The sequence below is a fragment of the Chaetodon trifascialis genome, chromosome 2, assembly GCF_039877785.1.
Source record: "Chaetodon trifascialis isolate fChaTrf1 chromosome 2, fChaTrf1.hap1, whole genome shotgun sequence".
NCBI lineage: Eukaryota > Metazoa > Chordata > Actinopteri > Chaetodontiformes > Chaetodontidae > Chaetodon > Chaetodon trifascialis.
In genome coordinates, this window is record NC_092057.1 from 6,447,478 (window position 1) to 6,468,816 (window position 21,339).

A 21,339-nucleotide genomic window follows, 5' to 3' on the forward strand; every position below is an offset into this window, starting at 1 on the left:
TGACCAGTGCATTTTATTTGTGTCCCATCTTAAATGTTTTTCATTCACATTACTCCCTCCTGGGGTTTACACAGCGCCAACTGCTGTAATTCATAGGTCATCTTCAAGCCATTCCTTAGCAGAGTGACTTCACTTTAAAACTCATTTCAGTATTTCTACAGCTGAGAGCTCTGCTCTGCCAGACTAACAAAGCAAGTGTGGGTGAACACCATTATCAAGGGGCTGACAGCTAGATGCCAATCTGAAGGACTTCAAGTACAGTCAGAGGTTGAAGGCAGCAAACAGGGTTGAAAGGTTGAGCTTCCCGCCGTGGTGTCCTTTAAGCTGGCGTACGTGACGGGGGAAGTTTGGCTGCAAAAGTGCCCATGGTGTTGAGTGCTGCGTGGATGCGGAAGTGTAGCCTTGACTCCATGTTGTAGTCTTTGTAGTTTGTCCTATAAATAAGATCACCTGTCAGCTCTTTTTGTAATATGACAGTACAGATTCTATTCGAACAAACAGGCAGTTGCTGTTACTGCAGGTGTGTGGTTTCATGTTAGCACGTCGTCATTCTTTCAGAGAGCTGAAGAAAAAGCTTTTTGCCAATTTGAGAGGAACCATCCTACATAACACACACGCAAAGCTAGTTACGTCTTTAGGCACCGTCCTCAATAGAGCAACTGCAACCTGTTCAACAGTCTCGTTCCAGTGCAAATACACAGTGAAAGAAAATTTGAAGGTAAACAAACGAACAAATATGGAAACAAATGTAAAAAACACCTACTTAATATTTTCCATCATGGCGATGGCCGTGCCGATGTCACCTCTCTGCTTGTGCAACAGGCCCAGCTCGAACATGGTAAATGGCACCAGGTAGTTGTCATGTTTGATATCCTTTTCACTGAAAACACAAAATGAAAGTCAAGATTTACATGAAGAACTTTATGGAATCTGTCTATCGACATGAAGCACATGAGACTCGGACTGTGTCACAGAGACAAAACACCACCACAGCTGAGCAGCGTTAAAAGTTCACTGGGCCATATTTAACACTTCATTTGCATCCAGCGTTTCATGAGAGAAATTCATAAACATCAGTCTGCAAAATTTACATGAATCCAAGTCTGATGTTTGCCAGTAAAGCAAAACCAAAAAGACAGCCAATATCTGTGGCTGTCATAGTCTACATCTAGCTTTTCTATATTAGACATAAATAATGTACTGGCTGCAAGTTACTGCACTCCACAACAAGTAAAAATACACCAGATGAAGCCCGAAGATTGATGCCACAGCACCAAAAAGATACTAATCAATAAATGTGATAGTGACATCATTCCAAAGAAATTCTCTGATGCCAACTAAATGCTTTGCAGTGAACTCCCATTACAATGCTCTGTGTGTGTGTGCGTGCGTGCGTGTGTGTATTGCTGCACCTGGCGATGACATGATTGAAGCAGAGCTCAGCCTGGACCAGACGGCCCAGCTGTCTCAAACACAGGCCCTTCAGCAGCTGGACGACACACTGGTCATCCAGGTGATATTCTGATGCGTCTGCACGTGAAATAAAATGCTGTTAGTTTCACACCGGTGCTAAAGAAACTGCTCAGTGCTTTAAAGCTGTGCTGTTCTTCTCACTTGGATCTTGTCTGAGCTGCTCCTCTGCTTTCTCCAACGTGCTCAAGATGCTTTCAGTCAACTCGGGTCTCTTGCCAACGACTGTGAAGCCGTTCCACACGTACATCATTTCCTGGGGAGAGAGAGTTGTTTGAAAAGGAGGCCTGGCTTGATAATGTTGATTCGTTGACGGGAGTGCATGTGCGTTCTCACCAAAGCCGGGACGACTAGTTTCACAGGATTAGAGGAAGAGTATCGTTGTGCCTTCTTCGCTGCAAACTTCTCTGTTGGAATCGACTTCCCAGCAATCCTCAGTCTGAGACCGTCCACCTGCCTGCAAACCACGTTTCACAGTCACTGCAGAACGATTATGGGACTAACAACCGAACTGAATGCACAAATAAATAAGGGTTCCCTCCATCACACCTGAACAATTGCACCACATTTTCTCCCAGTTTAGCCACTTCTTCTTCCGGTAGCATGCTCAAGAGGGCAGCTTTCTGGAACACGTAGATGGCCTGCGAGAGAAGCGCAATCAGCTCGTCATTAGAGGTCAAAATCTTAACGCGTGAGCAGTTTTCCGACAGGGCAAAGGGAGGTTAACGCTCGTCACCTGTGACCACTTGCTCTCTTTGCAGAGCAGGTCAGCGTATCGATACGCCTCCCTCCAATTGAGTTCGAAGGAGTAGGCCCACATCAGCTCCCAGTAACACAGGTGGTGAATCTGACGCCACTCCTGCTGCGCTGCGATACATGCCAGGAACTTCTCCTGGGCCTGCACAGAAACACAGACTCATGGGCCTCCAGTTTTCTCTCACTCCAGAAACAACTAGCTGAGGCTGCACTTCAAAACAACACCGGACAGATGTGGACACTTTTCCAGTACTCACAAATGTGAAGTTTCCTTTGAGCAAAGCAATTCTCGCAGTGTAGAAATGCATTAGGGCTCCCTGTGGACAAGACGCAAAGAGTTAGCTCAGAATAATGCCATTTCACTGGAGGGGCAGCAAAACTGTGACATCTGCTAGAATCCGCTAAAATCACGGCTCACATTAGGGAACTTTTCAGTGTAGGGCTTCAGCAGAGCTTCAGCCTCAGCAAGGTTTCCATCACCAATACCTGAGGGAGAGTGATAACCATTAATAATCCTGACAAATAAATGGATGAGGGATTGAAATCCCTGCAAGTTTTGTTTGGCTGTGTTTCTCTCACCCAGAATCACTGTAATGTAGAGATGAAACATCAGCAGAGTCAGGGTGCTGAGGATGGAGCGCAGGCTGTTGCTGGCTGCTCCCTGTCTCAACTCTGACAGCCCCACTTCCTGGAGGAGCATTAGTATTTTTAAAAACATCGCTGTAGAAACACTGTTAGCATATGATGAATTTACTGAAAAGGAGACACCAACCCTGTCTCCTGAGAAGCCCAGAAACTCCATCAGCCTGAGGACTCTGGATGGGAGCAGAGACAGCATCTGATAAGAAAAAGGGAGGCAAAAGTTTGGGAATTATGATTCAACTCAATAGCATAACTCTGCTCATTCTGTAGCTTTTATTTTCCACAGTCTACAGCCTCATATCTGCAGGAGAAGTGCAAATATTGTGGAATCTGACTGTAAGATTTGCCAGAACGACTGTAATGCGTTCTCACCAGGTTAAATGATCCGATGCCCATGTTGATGCCGCCCCTGAAATGAATGTGCGTGTCCTGCTGCTGTTCCATGTCTGCTGTGACACTTGACAAGGCCTGGCAATTCCTGTTTGGGGAGACAACACATGATTTTAAAATATGATCATATTTATTTTCTGTTATTTTCTGGCTGTGGCCTTAGTTCCCCAACAAAAGCCACCTTCGAGCTTCTTACTTGTAAATCTGATAGCTGTTTCGGATTCTCATCCCTCCTTTGATGAAGCCGATGATGCTCTCATCCAGGAACGTGAGAGCTGCTTTCTGCAGGAGAACCTCAGCATAGCACAGCTCTGCATGCATCTCTTCTGTTAACGAGAAGAAAACACCACATGTTGGTTGACAAAACATCCCAAACAAAGTAATGTTAAGTAGCCATTTTGCAGACAGGATATCTGTAGTACGCTAGAGCACAAAGTGGGAGCTCATCGCTTACCTTCAGTTGGGTTTTCAGCTGGCTGTCTGTACCACAGGCTGGTTAAAGTCTCCACTATTCCAGTTTTCTTCCGAAATCTAAGACCAGAAACACAGGATAAGATAAGATAAGATAAGATAAGATAAGATAAGATAAGATAAGATAAGCTTTTATTAGTCCCACAGTGGGGAAATTTCAGGTATTACAGCAGCAAAAGTGGATAACAAACATAGAGGGCATCAGTAAAAAGGACATTAAATATCATATCAAACAATATAAACAAGGAATAATGAAATATAAACAAACAATACTGATATTGCACATTGATATGATTGCACATTGATATGAATATGAACAATCAGTACTGATATTGTACATTGAATGAGAATACTCCTGACTGGACTATTGATAGGGAATAGGTTCCTATATTGCACATAGGAATTGATATATTGCACCCTAAGTTGAAATTCATCCATCCATCCATCCATCCATCCATCCATCCATCCATCCATCCAGCCTATCCCAGCTGTCATTGGGCGGAGGGCTGGGTACCACAGTCACCAGCCAATTGCAGGGCAACATACAAAGACATACAACCATTCACGCTCACACTCACACCTAAGGACAATTAAGAGTCACCAATTAAGCTAATGAGCATGTTTTTGGTCTGTGGGAGGAAGCCGGAGTGTCTGGAGAGAAGCCACGCATGCACGGGAAGAACATGCAAACTTCACACAGAAAGGCCCCCGCCCAGGGATCGAACCGGCGACCTTCTTGCTGTGAGGCACGCGCACTACCTGCAGCTCCACCGTGCCACCAAGTTGAAATTCACCTGAGCAAATATTTTCACAGTATGAATGAACACAGTTAATGTGTATCATAGTGCAATATGGCGACAGTTCAGCAAAGACCGTGTCAGCAGTTTCTCAGCTCTTCACCTTTAGGACAAGGTGACCAGTGAATTCACCTGCATACAGTGTGTGACAATGATGTTCAAGGTCAGGAGTGTACCACACTGTCCCAGCGTGGAAGTGGGAACTTAAAACAAGATTTAGATGATTTTTTAGATTTTAATTTGTCTTGTACACTCACCACCAGCCCATTCTCAAACTTTACATGCACATACACACAAACACAGTCAGCTCTGTTAAAACAGGCTGCTCACAAAACAACTTCCTAAACCTTAATGAAACTGTTCATTAACCTCTGGCATGTCAGCAGGGATTCACTCAGTGACGTCATGGCAGCGTCCATGTCCTTGGGTTCAAAGGTCATGCCTGCCTGCATCACCAGGATGCTGCTGTAGCCCATTGAGTGGTACATGCTCTGACTCTTCCTGAAGGGGACAAATGCAATAAAAAAAATAATAATCCATGTGTGAAAGTAAAAAAAAAATGTTATCAATTAATAAGCAGAGCCTGTTATTCAACTGTTGGTGACTCACCAGGGTTTCAAGAGAGCCAAAGCATCAGCAAACCTGTTGTTCAGAAAGAGTTCGAGGGCGGTGGAGCATTCCTTCAATGCAGTCTCTAAATCCATTTTAGGTGACCTGAATGAAAGATTAGCTAATTAATTTAGGCTCCTACATACCAACAGACATACATACATCTGACATCAAGTCAGGCATGAGAATCTGCAAGAAATGCCAAAGCCATGAAGCCCAGACGAGCTTCACTCTGGAGAACTTTTTTTAAGTACATGCATGCACAGTTTGAAGAATGAATGAGTAGTGAAGCATTGATTGTATCTACTGGCCTCGGCTGTGTGTGTACTGCATGACTACTAATGAATAGATTTCATCATATATACAAGGATGATGGATATTTCTGTGGATTCTCTGTGTTTCCTAACTACACATGGCTGATTATTGCTTGCATTGTGAGCCAATCGCTGAATAAACATGCACAAAAACATCCCTTCAAATTAAAAGTCTGCAGTTCTTTCACTTACGATGCATCCTCACTGGGATGGCTGAGGTCCACCTGAGGAGAAAGTAAAATCTGACCTTAGCCTTTAAGCCAGTAAGTATTAGCAGGAAAAAATACACAACACATCACATCCCCAGTCAGGTGAACACGAGCTGATGCATTGACGGGACAAACAACTTTTTACAACTTCACTTCACTTCATTTCCTTCCTGGCCTTATCTTATACTTTAATGATGAACTTAAAATAAAAAAAACAGCTTTGAAACGTAGTTGAAGTAAAGAATTTTGTTAGAAAACTCGAATTCTGGCCATTAAATACCTGCAGACAAGCTGCAGTAAAACATAACCTACCTCTTGTAGTGAATTGCCTTTCGTCTCCATTTAATGCCAGAAGTCGGATATCAAGAGGTGTTACTAAAAAAGAGGGCGTCTTCCCTTGTTAGAAATGAAGCAGCCTCTGTGTGAATTTCGCTCTCTTTCCAGGCAAACAGGACGAAAAGTAGCCCCCCTCGATATTTATAAGGTGAAGAGTCGGGCGTGGCCGAAATTTAAGAGGCCAACCCACACATGGGTCCCTGAACGTCACAGGACGTTTTTGTAAATCCATGCAAGCAGACACTTTGTTCATTTTGAGTATCTTGTGCAAGAAATGCCGTCAAGTGAATGAAACTAATCATTGTGCATAAGAGGATTAACTGGAAATTAAAACGAAATGGATGAACTGGATGTGCATGAAATCATGATGGTAATCAAACTGCCTAAATGGCACTATCCTGGAGTATAAATGGAATGGGAAAGATGTCTGTATCATTTGACTTTTTTCTTTTTCTTTTCCTTTTTTGGTGAATTAATGGAGAATTTGACCTCTTTGGACGCCAAAATATTGTTCAAATTAAACCATGTGAATGGGGATGAGGAGGTTGGGTGTGTGTGTGTGTGTGTGTGTGTGTGTGTGTGTGTGCGTGTGTGTGTGTGTGTGTGTGTGTGTGTGTGTGTGTGTGTGTGTGTGTGTGTGTGTGTGTGTGTGTGTGTGTGTGTGTGTGTGTGTGTTTAACCCAGATCTGGTCATCTGCATGCCTGTGTTGCCTCTACCTAAGGGTGGAAGGGGCCCGAGTATACACGGCACTCATGTGAGGAGGGCCCTCAAAGATAGCCGAATGAACAGCCGCGGATGGAGCCCATAGAGAGTGCGTATGTGCGTTGCATAAGGATCTTTTTTCCGACATCATAATCTGAAGACATGATGGAGCTTTAGTTTTAAAAAGGTCTGCACAAGCACATGGAGCATGGTTGTGATATCCCGTGTTGGGTTGGAATTTGTGCTTATTTTGCTGCTTCCCAGTGAGTTTTTCTTGGTCTGTTATTCCTCATATCTGGCGTTAATGATCGGCAAAGCATATCACTCATTCTTCACGTCGAAATTAATATCATAAACAAGTGAACTAATAAAGTCAGATGTTCACCAGAAGGCAGCCCAGTCAAGAGCTTGTGCTTGTTTCAAGGTGTTAGAGACACTTTCAATAACAATTCGCGACAACGTCACAATTTGCCGGACGTGTGAAAAGTAATGGAAATGCGTGACTTTCCCGCACAAAGCGTGACATCTGGTCACCCTGTTTCAAGGTTTATTGCTGACTTGCAGGGATGAAACTAAACATGATGGAAAAATTGGTCGTAGTGCAATGCAACCTATGTTTTGAGCGAAAAAAGAAGCGTGGTGTTTTCATATTTTATTTCATATTTATTTAACCACACAATTAATAGGATGTGGATAATGTGGTTATTCCATGACTTTTAGGTCCGTTTCTAAATATTTTAGTTGTAAGTTCTTGCTGATTTCTCTTCATTCAGTACAGACATGCAATTATACAATGAATTAAAAAAAAACCAAAACAAAACAAAACAACAACAACAACAACAACAACAACAACAACAACAACAACAACAACAACATAAAACAAATTCAGCAGACTCTCTTTCCTCTTAGTGGCTTCAACAACGACGTTTTGTCACTAGTGGTTGAAGACTTCATTACCCGTGATGCTGTGCGCACATTATTGAGTCAAACATGGCGGCGTCCAAGCTGTCGTCGGATAAAAACATCCCCGACTACGAATACATCGATGTTAACACCAAACCGTTTCATTTCGGTTCTTTCAGAGACGAGTGGCTGAAAAGACTGAAGCGGAGCGACTACTCGTACCAGGAGGAGGACGAGCACGCGTTCGACGCTAACTTTGCCAAAGACTTGGGGGTCGATGCGGAGACCATGGCCGACCTGAAGTCCATCTGCAGGTAAGTTCTTTAGCCTAGCAGCTAGCTGACGGTTCGCTAGCAGTTTTTAACGGTTTTCGAACGGCTAACGCGAAATGTGTCTCATGACAGTTTATTTTAGCGATTGTTCGCTTCTTCTGTCTCCGGTTCGCTCACTATACACTATACTCTGCTTTTAATTGTCCTTTCAAGGCTTCCTTTTACCTGCCTTTATTTATTTATTTATTTATTTATTTATTTATTTATTTATTTTTGCAAAGTAGTTCCGTAACTTTGCTTTCACGTTTTCCTTTCCAGTCTCGACTCCCTCCGTTGCCATCCTGAGGATCAGCAGCCCGACGCAAACGTCGTTCCTCCGGATCCAACGCTTAAAACACTCGTGTACGACTCCTCCTCAGTTTTTTTTGTACTATTTCTGTTGCACCTTTAGCAGCTTGTAAGACAAACCCACATTAAAGGCTCTGTGATCTGTTTCTAACAGACAAAGAAAAATGAGACAAGACGACAAAGCTGCTCTAAAAATCACCAAGAACAGACACGACCTGTACGCCGGTGAGCTGGTGAGCCCACTGCTGCTGACAGTTGAACATGTCGGCTTATGATTCATGTTCTGTTTGACAGACGAGGTGACTCCTTCCTCTCATGTGTCTTAATATAAGGCTTGGTTCTCTGTGGGATTTCCAGGAGCGTATAACTGTTGGCAGGAAACCAGAGTCAGTGGCTGACATGATCCCTGAAGGAGAGCTCATTCTCACCATCAACGTCTACTACCCGGCTGTCATTGAGAAAGTGAGCCGTCACTCCGTCTTTTCCAGGCGTGTTTTCTCTGAAAGGTTATTCTGATATCTTCCCTCCATCCACTTCCAGTTCAGCTACATCCGACCCCACATGACTCTGCTGATGACGGGCTCCCACAGCTTGGCAGAGCTCAGGGACGCCATCTGCTGTGTCAGCGACTTGCAAGTGTGCGGAGAGTTCAGCACCACGCCGGACATGGCTCCAGGCTTCATCAGCAAAGTGAGCGCACGTCCAGGTCGTCGCACGTCCTCAGCTCTCTGCAAGACCGCCTCCTCTGAGAGGCGGTCCAGTGTATCTACTGTTTGACATTGATTGATCTGTTGTGTGGCGGCGGTGTGGTCAGGTCAGATTCTGTCAATATTTGCGCTCAAGAGCAACTCATAACACCTGTTTTCTGTTTAAGGATCATTTCAAGTCGGCTTTCTTCTTCTTCGAGGGAGTTTTCTACAACGACACGCGGTTCCCGGAGTGTCAGGACATCAGCGCGTAAGTAATCACGCTTTCTTTGTAAACATGTCCTCACAGAGGGTCAGTGTGCCATGATATGATATCTATAGGCTCAACCTGCAGGGCAGGCCATGGATTCTCTGACACAAGCTCATCATGAATATTTGTGTTTCTAAATATAACTATCACTGTGGTGCTTTTGTGAACGCTGTGGCTTAAGCAATTAGCAGTGAGGGTAGTGTGACCAAGGACATCTTGGTTCCTTGTGATCCCAGTTCAGATCAAGACGTTTGCTAAAATAATCACACTCGTAAGCAGAGAAGAGACTGTACTCCGAACGTCATTCCCCACAGACCTGCTTTTATTGGCTGAAATCCATAACAATGCTGCAATGAAACCTGAATTAGTTTTCCTAATTAACGTAGAAGGAGAGAGGGCTACACACATACTCGTAGAAGTGGAGTTACATCCAGCACTCTATGGATGTAAACTGGACGGACGTCTCCAAATGAAGCACTTTTCACAGCGGAAAAGTCCGTCAGGCGTGTTTGTTTGTGCAGCATTTAAACTGTCCATTAGTCGGCAACTCGTGTGTTACTGCTTAACACGACTTGTCCGGGCTAGCTGTGATTGACATTCTGAGGTTCTGCCCCCGACATGCGGGCTTGTTCCTGATGAGGATTTGTACATTTGGTCAACATTGTTTTGACGGTGGAAGAATCAATAATGTGTGAACTTTAAAAATGAACATGTAGTTGAGAGGATGTTTGCACAGTATGATGCAGCCTCTGTGTGTCCATGATGCAGCACCACCATCGAGTGGGCAAAAGCCCGCAACTTCCCACCGTACAGCCAGGCCAAGATGGAGGACACACGGTTTGTGGATCTGACGGCTAAAGTGGGCTTCCCGTACCTCTACTGTCATCAGGGAGACTGCGAGCATCTCGTCATCATCACGGACGTCAGGTTTGAGACGTTTTTTTTTCCTCGTTCAACAGCTGAAGCGTCCACGTCTTCCAGTTTGCGGCTTCTCTGCAGCAGCATCTGAAGCATCGCAGTCCACCGCAAGCGGATTGGCTGAGCTGATATTGATCTTCAGGTGATTGTAGTTGCTCCATGTGATGAAGCTCTGAACTCCACTGGAGAAACAGTCTCTAAGTGAAGACAGCATGTTTCTACCTGGACATTATTCAATATAGTGAGAACATTTCACCAAAAAACACACTGAAAACCTTTAATTAACCTCCTTCAGAGTCTTCACTGCATTGGACTTGGATGTAAACTGCAGCTTTAGTGGCTGGCAAACAACCACAAGGTGCTAATTCTAGCAGCATTCATAGACTTTCTGCCAGTTCCAGGCTGAATTTCTCCCAGTGCCTGGCTAATAGCTCCAAACTGGATCCCAGCCAGCTGACAGCGGCGATTTCTGTGTCTGTGCACAGCTCTGCAGTGAGCTGAACACTCCTCCCATAAAGGCTGAGACAGGAGTAAACCTTTAAAGGTTTTAGAAATCAGAAAAAGATGAGATGACATACACAATTCTGACCAAATGAAGAAAGAATTAGCTCACTGAAGTGACAATGGATTCACAGGAGTACAGACTAACTGTCAGAGTGTCGTGTTTCACGTCAGGCGTCACCACTGAAAGATCCACATGTGGTCGCCACAGGAGGTACAACACTGTCATTATCTAGAAAACACACACACACACACACACGAGTCCAGAAGAGCGAAACACAGCGACAGTTCGGCCAACAGGAAGTTAGGATGTTGAATTAGCGACACGTTAGCCTCAGGCAGCTAACACTGAGCTGATCACAGAAAAACTAAATTATGCTGAATCTCAACTGAGCTTTAATAAAAGGAGCACTTAGATAAAGCTCCAGGGAGCGAATTTGATCTGCCTGCATCTCATTCTTACTGCTCTCTACCTTCTGTGGCTTGACTTTGCATTTTGTGGCTGCAGTCGCTGGTAGGAAACATAATAAAGTCAAAGCTTTCCAGATTTCCCCTCAGAATGACACTGTGGAGGCAGCATCAGGCACCTCTCTGAGCTTTTAGCTCTGTGAACTTCATGTTTGCATGTTTGCTTCTCATCTGGACTGAAATGCTTCATCTATGAAATGCGTTGTCATGACATTTTGTCTGTCCAGTCATGGTCCACAGAGGATTAACCCTGAGGACTCTGGTAATCCTTAGCCTCTACCTTTGGAAACTACACTGTTCTACTACTGTGCAATTATGTACAGCAGTTTATTTGTCACAAGATATGATTTTGTCTGAATCTGTGAACTATTACTTCAGGCTTTTGAAATAAAGCCCTTCGTTGTCAGACAGGATTTGACTTCTCTCACAAGACCTTACAGCTAATTTGGTTCCATCGTAGGAGGAAGTGCGTACTCTCAGATGTGTCTGGCGTGAACAGGGTAACCACTCATGAAAGCAGCTCTTAATGTCGCGAATGTGAGACAAATCTGTACTCTGCTCAGTCTGAACAAGCCCAGTCCTTTCCCGTCCCCGCAGACTGGCCCATAAGAACGACTGCCTTGACAAGAAGCTGTATCCTCTTCTCACGCACAAACACCGGGTGGCCACGCAGAAGTGCGCCGTCTGCCACGTCTTCATCGGGAGGTGCGTAACTCTCTGCGGCGCATTAACAGCTTTGGCCGCTTCACACTGTGAATACAAGCTCAACATCCATGACTCTTTGCAGATGGTTTACCACCAACGACCAGTTTGCTCCCAGTGACCCGTGTCTCTTCTGTGACAAGTGTTTCCGGATGCTGCACTACGACGCTCAAGGCAACAAGCTGGGAGACTTCCTGGCGTATCCCTACGTGGACCGCGGTGCATTTAACTAGTGCTGCTCTCTGGTGAACTGCTCACTCATTAATGCTGTATAATACAGTCAATGCTTTATATTTCAGAAAGAAATGTTTGGAAACATGTTTTCTTCAAGAGGAAAAACTTTTTTGTGTTTGATTTTCATGTTTGAAATGAACTAAATAAACATTTACTAGAGGATTTATTTGAGCGGCCTGTAAGTTTCTTCATTCAGCCCAGACGTCATCGGCTCAGTAAAGAGGAACATATTTTCCATAAAAGCACAAAAATCTGTGTTAAAATCTGGCAAAACATCTTGAGTTATGTTAAGAGTTTAGCAGTTAAATTCATTAAGAGCGGTCAGTGGGTTGAACAGACATCAGCGAACGTTGTGGTGAAACGAGTGAAAACAGTCATCACTAAAGAGTGAGAAGATCAGCTGAGATGAGACGCTCCGTACGATGGACACGAAGACTCAAAGACAAAGGAGTACTTCTCCGTACTACTTTATTATTGGATGCTGAAACAGGTCATCAGACGGCACAAAAATACTCTTATTTACATCTATGTTAAAGACGAGCGACGTTTAAAAATGTGAACATGAAACTTGGCTAAGTATACTTTGGCAAACTTTCCCGTTTGTGCATCAGTAAAATGTTAATGTCCCAGTACTGTTAGACTTCAGCAGACTAAAGGCTAGACTCTGTGCTTCCAGTAAGTTTAGATTCTGTAAATGTCAAAAACAACATCAATGCACATGAAATGATGAGAACAATCAAAAGGATCTACTTCAGCTGGAAACGGGACCAAACCGCAGCTTCTAAGTTCACAGTGCTGCAGATCTAAGTTCTTACTCTGGACGCTGTCATCAGACGGACGACACACACAACGCGTGGCAAAAGCTACCTGACGGGTAAAGATTACACAGTAAAAAAATAAAATATGCAGTCAGTCAGTTCCTCTGGAGGGTGGGGGGGGGTCTGATGTGCTGAAACCTTTGAGCAGCAGCACCAACAGAAACGGCAAACTGGAAACCAGTCGTCAGTCAGCAGGTGGAGCCGGACAGAGCCCAGCCGGTCGGCCCAGTTTCGACAAAGGTTGTGTGAGAACAGCAGCAAATGTCTTCTTCTTCAGGCGGGTGGGACACTCAAGTGGACTCCTCCTGAGCTTTTGGGGCACTACAGTCAAAGAAAACATAAATACTGAAGCTTCTCACTCTGCGCATCGACCTCTACTGTTAACACGCCTTCCCTCAGTGGAGCGAACATGGCTGCTGTCCTACGCACACTGTCCCCACGCTCTAACTACTGACTACAGCAATAAAAGATCCAGAAAGTATCAGCGACATCAGCGAAGCAGCGAGGGAATATTTTCACATCTAACCCTGAACGAATGTCACCAGACGATTCGACCGGAGAGACTTAGGTTTCTGAAGCCATTCTCAGGCTTCAAGGTGTTTCTCAGCCGGCTGAATGAAGTCGCTTTTATGATGCTTGTATGAAGTCTTTGAAACACATTTATCTTAAAGTTTAAGTACTACTACCATTTCAGGGGCGAGTTTTGGACATCACAAAGGTCAAATGTGTGTGTTTAGCAGATGAACTCAGGTTTTGTTGGGACCGTTAAAGGCAGAACACGTAACTCAGGGTCACCTGCGTGCGAGTGAACTACCTGTGATTTTCTCCCACCGACGTGTCCTCGAGCAGCTTCTCTCTCTCCGTCTCCTGCTTCTTCTCTTCAGGGCCGAGGTCACCGTTTGTCATCTTGTCTTTGGGCGGCGCAGAGAGAGAGAGAGACAGAGCATCACTACAAACCTAAACCACCGCAGAGAGGACGACGCTCAGGAGCATGTGATGACACATGCCGAGCTCCAGACCTCTCTGGGATTAACACAATTTTCCATCCATTTTTCATGCTGTGCTGCAGAATAGAGACCTTTCAGAGTACAGTAAGTACATCAGTTCTGTGAGTCAAAAGAAGAATGCGGCCGCAGACTTCTGATCAGTTTCCACTCAGAATCTTAACCACAGAGATCCTGTGACATCCTCCTGGAGAGGACGAAAGAAACTGAGCTTCAATGTCTCCGTCCTAATTGATTTCCTGATAACCAGCAAACCGTATCTAACTGACCGTCACCAGTCCAGCACTGAGCTCTGCAGTTACAGTAACTCTTCAGGGAGATTATTTTTGTTCTTCTGTCTGAAAGGTTGGTCTTTATTGGCTGTTAAATGCCAACTAGCGGTGCAGCGAACGCCTCACACACCAGCACAGCCTGAGGGGAAACGTGGTCATCACTGACGCACTCACGACATGAAGACCTTCAGCTGAAATCCAGACGCTGATGAAAAAACTGCTAATATTCAATCACAATGAACTGAGCGTGAGGCTGAAACCTCTGATATTAAAAATCAGTTTGAGCTGTGTAGAGGTTCTTAAAGCTGACACAGTTTCAGCTGAAATGATCTGTAATTAGAAATTTATCAAACATTCGCCGAAATTTTATCCTGAATTACGTATAAACTGCAGATGTGAGACTTCTGGGTTCCAGCCAACTGATGCACTGCTAACTTCCTGCTCTAGGCGTCTCACTTTAACGTGAGTAACAAACGACCTCCAGGAAAGGTGAGCGAGTGCGTAGTGAACCGTACCGCCGCTGTTCTCCTTGGCCTGCTCCACTCTCTTCAGGGCTCCTCTCTTGGCCTCCTCGTGCTGCCGCTGTTCGGCCAAAGACTTGTTGAGCACCTGGCTGAGCACGCAGTCGCCTTCTCCGACCAGGAACATGCTCTTGAACTTGTTATACAGCATGGTGGCCTTGTCCATGATGTCCTGGCTCGCCTTGAATCTGCGAATCTAGAACATGGATAAAAAAAAAAGTGCTCAGAAACGCCTCCTGGTGGAACTTCCTTCAAGCTGATTTTGGAAGCGTGACTCTACCTTTTTGAGCGTCGCAATGAGCTCGCTGTGTTTCTGAAGGTGCTGGGTTGTGACCTGAAGGGCGCCGATCTCATCTAACGCATCCAAGCACTTCTTCACATCCTGCCATGAGAGTCGCATGATCGTTCACCCGAAGGTATTATCACAGCATTTTTCCCATAAAGCCCCACGACACGGGGGACTCACGGGGATACACAAAATACTGCAATGCAAGGAAAATATACTTCTAAAGATAAATACTGTTTAGATTACTGCTGTGAAACACTGAGCAGCATGCAGAGTCTGAGCCTTTTGCCTCCGGTGTGTGAAGTGGAAAATGAAGATGTGTAAGGACTCAAGTGAGACATTTATAACCTGACGGCAGAGTATTACTAGAACTCACAGCGTTGTCAATTTTCAGTGAAATCTTGATTTCACTGTGCAGTCTCTGGAGCTTCAAGTCCGTCGATATTTCTGAGAGGAAAAGAGGAAACAAGCGTGGGTTTAAGACGAACTGAGGGACGAAATGAAAAGTAAGTTTCAGCTGCCTTCTCACCCCTGAACTGTGGCACTCACCCTTTTTCTTCACTCCTGTCCTCTCCTCACTTTTCTTCCCATCATCTTTGTTTGACCTGCAGAGCAGAATAACCAGGAATCTTTTCACTGTGGTGACATCAAACAATCAAATGTGTTATTCCATTAAATATTCATTTTCTCTTCATTTTAATGTCACATTTTGGGGTTGTTCCCTCACAGATGTCAGTTTTTCTCTTCATATAATTGTAAGTGTGATGCTTTTGGATTACTGGCTCTCGGTCAGACCACAGTCAGCAGCGTGAGGGTGTCTGAGGCTCGGGTCACCTCTGATGAGCTCTGCCCGCTTACGTACTCTCTCAGTTCATCTGCTTTCCGCCGCCGTCCATCTTTGTCCACTTTGCCTTTGTTTTTCTGACATGAAAAGAAAATTGTGTGCATGAAAGCATCATCCTGACCGTTCAACCTCTTCATCACATCAATAACTGATATCTAACCTCTTCGTCGTCAGAGCCTGAAGAGGAGTCATCCTTGGACTGCTTCTTCCTCTTGGCTTCAGGCTCCTTCCCCTCCGCATCCTTCCCTTTGCCCTCCTCCTTCTTTCTCTTCTCCTCCTCTCCACTCTTGGATTTGTCCTCTGCTGCCCTCTTCCTCTTTCTGTCGGTCTCAGCAGCGTCCCTGAACGGGAGAGAAAGGCTCCATTCAGACAAATGAAAGTCAAGACTATAATTGTGATGGCTGTGATAGTTTAAATATAGCTGCAAGTGCCCATGAGATCAGCCCACACCAGGCCGTTCGGACGTCAGCTCCCTCTTGACTGAATGAAAGAAGATTAGTGTTACTTCCATCGTTCCAGACCTGCCATCCAGTCAAAGTCAGACTAATGTGAGTTCTGCTTTGTGTGTCAGTGCTCGAGTTCATTTTCATGTAATTACATTTCACTTCCCGAGCCTTGCTGCTCCTGCTGCTGCAGCAGAAGTAGCTTCTCACTTTTGGGCTTCCTGCCTCTCCGTTTAGGACCCTCTGCACCTGGTCACAAAGATGCCAAACACAGACACCAGAAGTCCAGTTTATGCAAAAGAAAAGCTGAATGCTAAAGAATCAAAGTGGAGGTCCTACAGCCTCATCTGTCGCAGTGATCAATGAATGAGTACCAGCATCACAGGGGATGCTGCTCACCTGAGGGGCTGACGGGACTCGCAGGGGCGTCGTCCTTTTCAGCCTCCTGCTCAGCATCACTCTGGAGAGAAAACATCATAACATACCATCTTATAAAATGTCCCAAAAAACATTTTAATAGATAATGTAAACCCATGACTCAGTACAACCGACCTTTTTCTTTCTTCCTCTCTTGGGTTTTGGAACATCTGTGGATTCTTTCTGTGCCGAGCCCTAAAATTCAACATGTTTGTTAATTTCAGTCCAGTCTGCATCCTGACTTTAAACCGTCTTCTCTTTAATGCAACAGCAGCGAAAATGAAAGCCGGGTGGATGCGTTAGCATGTCATCAGCCCTTCTTGACTGATTCCATGTGTCCTGTTTTTACCGCCTCATCATAAGAACAATTTGGATCAATGGCACCACCTAGTGTGTAACTGTGGTATTACACCCTGTGCAGTCATACATGAGCAGTCCTGTTTTTCCATTTTTATCCATACAACTGTGGTTTTTAATGATCCATGTAAACAAATAAGATTTTAGTAAATCACTCCGTCCTTCAGTCGACAGAGAAAATGTCAAATTGTCCCCAAATCTGACGATATGTGTCTTTAACTGAAGAGATGACACCTATCAAACTGGCTTTGGAATGGCATAAAATGTGTTTTCTGAGATTTTTTTGAAGTCGTTTCATCGCCGTTTGCAAGTTATTTTAATTTTGTTTTGCAGCTGTGAGCCGCTCATGCGTCACATTCAGGAAGAGCGGCGTAAGTTAAGCACACTCAAAATCAAATGTTTTCAGCATTCATACGAGCTGATTCAGTTATACTTGGTGTGCATAGTAAGGGACATGGTTTATGACTTGTTAACGTATTGCAGGGGAAATAAAAAAAAAAAATACAGAAAGTCCATCTCTGCAGCAGAAAACATAAACGGAGTCCCAGCTTACCTTTCTCCAAAGCACACAGAAAGCCATGCAAAAATAAAATTACATCAACTAATTGCAAACATTAGTTTGGTGAATATGTGAACAGGGAAAGGCAGGAAATGGAAAGCAATAAGACAAGTTGTCAGGGTGGCCTCAGAGAGGAAAAACAGAGAGGAAGAAAACACACTTTCCATTATTTTCCTTAGAGTCACACACCTCATGTTATTTAATCTTCTGGAGCATTTTTTGTAGCAGCACAGGGACTATTTTCCACCTATCGGTTTGTAAATCACTTCACCTCAGTGGCATTAACACAGCAAACCCAGGCGAGGCGCTCTACTCAAAATCAACAGTTTGTGGCCGCCGACGAGAACTCGGAGTCAAACAGAAACAAACCACCAATTGAAAAACCACCAAAGTGTCACATGCTTTCCCACGGGGCGGGGATGAGGCGACCTGCACCGATTTATAGGAACCCAGCATGCAAAGTACGTACATCCTGGTTCTGAGGACCCTGCTCAGAGATCAGAGACCCTTCCTCCTCCTCCTCCTCCTCCTTCTCCTCCTCCTCATTCTCATTCTCCTGCTCAGCCTCACTTCCTGGAACCTGAATGCACCCAAGACACAGCATAGGACGCAGTGTGGTGGGGTAAACGAGTCTTGAAAGGGAGAAAAGTTAGCGAGGATCCTTCTGTCTAAAGCCTGGACTGACATGTAATCCAGCATGAAGCAGACACACATTAGAGGAAGATCAGAGGAAAAACAGCAAAAGAAGAAAGAAGCCGACAACACACGGACGCACCAGTAGCATGTCAACGCAGTGAAGCGACTGTCCACATTTACTCGTGGATGACAGACTTGAAGAGCAAAAACATACTTTGGATTTCATCCCCTTGTCGTCCGCGTCCTCTCCTCCTTCCGGGCTGCTGTCCAAATCCTTTTCAGCGAAAGATTCAGGGGGGACCGGCTTCAAACAGAAGAAGAGGAAAAGACTCAATGAAACGTTTTGGCAAAAACACAATAACCAGGAAGCCGCGTACCAGCTGTGCACATGCAGTGATGTTAGAGGACTGGACGGGAGCAGGCAGCACACAGTGACGCTGGATTAGACGGTTTTTCCTAGCAAGCATATGTGAAGCCACACGCTCGGCCAGTGGGCCAATCAGAGCGAGCAGCCGGCCCAAAACTGAAAGACAGGGTAACAATAATAAAATCTAAGTCTTTTGGATAACGGCAAAACCGAGACTGCACTCTGTAAGCCTGTGGTCAACGTCTGATGATAAATACTGATGATGTCTTTGGAGGAAACGAGAGGAGGAGGAGGAGGTACCTTCGGTGCAGTCAGCTCAACTTTCGGATTGTTCTCAATCTCCCACAATCCTTCGTTGAAGCCTTTCCGCTTGTTGGGCTTGGCGTACTTCTCTTTGTTGGGCTGGTACGGAAAGATGTCTTTTGGGCCGAGAAACGCGCTGTTTGAGAGAGGACATGGTCAAGTGTGATGTAATGTGTTTACTGTAAGACGGAGCAGCAGCACACAGACAAAACAGACCATTAACCATCAGCCATTCATCAAGCATTCATGTATTTAAAGAAACACCTTCAACGGAGCACAATGAAAGCTCATTTCCTGCAGTACTTTCTATTTGTTGTGGCCACTCAGACCAAGCAAAACATGAAATGCTACTTCACCAACTTCATGATATATTTCCATTAAACAAGAGATCACAGCAAAGATCGTTACGAACGTTTCATGGGTGCCAAAGAAGAAGATGGGGAACTTGATATTGGATGGCTTCACGGCACCGTCCGGGACTTCATCGATCTGGCACAGACATGACAAAACAGGTATTTACTGACAGACATTAACGCTAAAATCTCTCAGGTGTGTGATCAGGTAATGTCTGTGTGTTTTTCAGTGGATGAGTGTGGGCATTTTAATGTGAATCGTATCAAATTTAACTGCAATGACACATTGCATATTAAGGAATTTCCCTGATTTTGCCGATGACTTGAGGCCCAGACTCACTCTCGCAGGCCAGTGTGGATATCCCTTCATCTTGGCAAAGATCAGATCACCAGGTTTCCAGTCTCGAGCCATGCTGAGTATCACTGCAGGAAAAGGAAGACAAGCAAACGCACATCTTAACATATTTGTAGGTATTTGGTGAGAGATTCACTTCTTGACGTGCATCTTCTCAGACATGTAAAACGTGTACACATGTCACTCAGTGCCCCTCCCCCTAACCACCACCAACATCCTCCCGAGTCCACAGTTCATCCACACGTCAGTCATGTTCAGCCTGACGAAAATAATCTTGCTCAGACACGAAATGAACTCCAGATAATCTCAGAAAGACCTGGCAGTTGCTAAACGTTACATTAACAGGTGAAGCGGAGCAGACGCCTCATTGACAGACCTTGCTAGCTAGCTTGTAGCTGTTGAGTGCTACCGGAAATACAGCGGTTGCCTTCACTGACCTTTGGTTCGTGCGGACGTCAGTAACAAAGCCGATTATTATGATTATTAGTTGAGCAGAGAGCTGCTGCGGCACAACCATGAAAACACTCCGCTCCTTTTCCTCACAGTCGGATGCACGCTTTCCGCTCCCGCGCAGGACGTCGGCAGGCTGTACCATTACAATCCGGGACGGGGGGGGGTCAATTTTAATGACGTACCGTTACCTGTGTTGTTTCTGTTTTTGGGAAACACAACCACAAGCTTTAAGGCACTTTAAGAGAACATTAAGCACGTGAAAGTGTTTACGCCAAATGGGGTTTAATTACAGCAAGTATGTATGAAATCGAGCATTATGAGAGTGTCGCTTCTACAAAGATCGTCTATGTTGACATTTATGGGAAAAAATTGTGGGCGTCAACTTCCACGCATGCGCTCTCACTTCATAATTTACAAATAGATAAAACCACGCTAAATGTTGTTGTCACAGAAACTAGTTGGCGTAAGCCTACAATAACATTCATTTTCTAAAAAACACGTGATACACAAAACGTGCCTTTAGCCCGATGTGTGTCAGTGGTTAGGTTTAAATCTCGGATGTCCTTGGTTCATGAAAATAGGATCAGAGTGAGAGCTCTGCAGCAGCTCCTCTTTCCTGCCTGGTACTGATGCTGAGGCTGGTGCAGGATCCGGCCTTAACGGTAACGTCTTCGTCCCTGGTCCAGGACTAATGTACCGCGGGAGCTCAATTTATTTTCGCGGTTAAACATATGGCTCACATCGCTGTCCGAAGAAATTGATCTTCTTTGTCACACAGTTAATCCTCAACCAAAATTCAACAACACTACGCAATCTGTGTATGAGTTTGTTAATAATTAGCATTACATTGCCTGGAAGATTGAGGTACAAATTTATGGTCAAAAAATATGACATCTATTTTTTTACACTGTTGGCATCCTGACTGCCTTCGGTTGTCTTTCAGCGACCTCTAGTGGCAAGATGAGGCCTAACACATGAGCCGTCTGCAGCAGTGATGGATTGCGGTCCACGTTTTGGTATTTCTTATTAAGAGCATAAGTATTAGAACTGCAAGCTCACCTTTATTTCATTTAAAAACCTGTTGATACTGAGTTTGGTGTTAATTGCCATGAAAACTAGTTTTATGGTATTTTGACTTATTTAACTGTACTCCAGTGCATCTTGTGTCTGTAACAGCTCTTTGAACAGCTGATCTACCATGTTGTATAATCTGTGTATTTCTGTATTATTTGACAAGCTGTAATAGACACTGTTAGATTGAACAATTAATCAATTTTCAAAATAGTGGCTGCATTTTTTTTTGTCAATCAGCTAATCAGTTAATCAACAAACTGTTTGTTTCTATGCTTTT

General features: G+C 44.6%; 3 protein-coding genes across 6 annotated transcripts; 1 reads left to right on the forward strand and 2 right to left on the reverse strand.

The window, feature by feature from the left end:
- Positions 1–302: 302 nt before the first annotated feature.
- On the reverse strand, positions 303–6,000 carry LOC139345175 (tetratricopeptide repeat protein 39B-like). The gene is made up of 18 exons (XM_070983703.1): positions 5,971–6,000; positions 5,642–5,673; positions 5,136–5,240; positions 4,896–5,027; positions 3,713–3,789; positions 3,455–3,584; positions 3,241–3,346; positions 2,999–3,064; positions 2,806–2,914; positions 2,645–2,712; positions 2,484–2,543; positions 2,207–2,368; positions 2,020–2,111; positions 1,807–1,927; positions 1,615–1,726; positions 1,413–1,530; positions 764–880; positions 303–434 (listed from the first exon to the last, which is right to left on the reverse strand). Exons 1-18 carry the CDS (start codon positions 5,998–6,000, stop codon positions 320–322), a joined length of 1,752 nt encoding a protein of 583 aa, XP_070839804.1. The 3' UTR covers positions 303–319.
- A 1,654-nt stretch (positions 6,001–7,654) lies between these two features.
- snapc3 (small nuclear RNA activating complex, polypeptide 3) lies at positions 7,655–12,165 on the forward strand. Its single transcript, XM_070979548.1, has 9 exons — positions 7,655–7,914; positions 8,191–8,274; positions 8,375–8,453; positions 8,578–8,682; positions 8,761–8,910; positions 9,095–9,177; positions 9,946–10,104; positions 11,662–11,769; positions 11,852–12,165. Exons 1-9 carry the CDS (start codon positions 7,688–7,690, stop codon positions 11,997–11,999), a joined length of 1,143 nt encoding a protein of 380 aa, XP_070835649.1. The 5' UTR covers positions 7,655–7,687; the 3' UTR covers positions 12,000–12,165.
- Positions 12,166–12,448: 283 nt separating this feature from the next.
- On the reverse strand, positions 12,449–20,187 carry psip1a (PC4 and SFRS1 interacting protein 1a). Of its 4 annotated transcripts, none has more exons than XM_070980515.1 (17): positions 19,973–20,187; positions 19,521–19,603; positions 19,240–19,316; positions 18,825–18,963; positions 18,372–18,461; positions 17,991–18,101; positions 16,741–16,800; positions 16,588–16,648; positions 16,344–16,437; positions 15,906–16,086; positions 15,764–15,822; positions 15,451–15,506; positions 15,278–15,348; positions 14,896–14,997; positions 14,610–14,811; positions 13,633–13,729; positions 12,449–13,139 (listed from the first exon to the last, which is right to left on the reverse strand). In XM_070980515.1, the coding sequence occupies exons 2-17, from the start codon at positions 19,590–19,592 to the stop codon at positions 13,109–13,111; spliced, it is 1,503 nt and encodes a 500-aa protein (XP_070836616.1). In that variant the 5' UTR covers positions 19,593–19,603; positions 19,973–20,187; the 3' UTR covers positions 12,449–13,108. The 4 variants fall into 4 exon arrangements, with proteins under 4 accessions (XP_070836616.1, XP_070836602.1, XP_070836624.1 ...); XM_070980501.1 differs by having other exon boundaries at positions 19,521–19,593; positions 19,973–20,121; XM_070980523.1 differs by lacking the exon at positions 17,991–18,101 and having other exon boundaries at positions 19,973–20,133.
- Positions 20,188–21,339: the final 1,152 nt, after the last annotated feature.

Coding starts and splice junctions, on each gene's coding strand:
- LOC139345175 (XM_070983703.1), bottom strand. CDS start 6,000: ATGGAGACGAAAGGCAATTCACTACAAGAG. Junction 881..1,412: donor TTCAATCATGTCATCGCCAG/GTGCAGCAATAC, acceptor TTGTGTTTTCAG/TGAAAAGGATATCAAACATG. Junction 435..763: donor GCCATGATGGAAAATATTAA/GTAGGTGTTTTT, acceptor TCTTATTTATAG/GACAAACTACAAAGACTACA.
- snapc3 (XM_070979548.1), top strand. CDS start 7,688: ATGGCGGCGTCCAAGCTGTCGTCGGATAAAAACATCCCCGACTACGAA. Junction 8,683..8,760: donor ACCCGGCTGTCATTGAGAAA/GTGAGCCGTCAC, acceptor ATCCACTTCCAG/TTCAGCTACATCCGACCCCA. Junction 9,178..9,945: donor GAGTGTCAGGACATCAGCGC/GTAAGTAATCAC, acceptor TCCATGATGCAG/CACCACCATCGAGTGGGCAA.
- psip1a (XM_070980501.1), bottom strand. CDS start 20,052: ATGGTTGTGCCGCAGCAGCTCTCTGCTCAACTAATAATCATAATAATC. Junction 14,998..15,277: donor CACTGAAAATTGACAACGCT/GTGAGTTCTAGT, acceptor CTCTCATGGCAG/GATGTGAAGAAGTGCTTGGA. Junction 14,812..14,895: donor TCATTGCGACGCTCAAAAAG/GTAGAGTCACGC, acceptor TCCATGTTCTAG/ATTCGCAGATTCAAGGCGAG.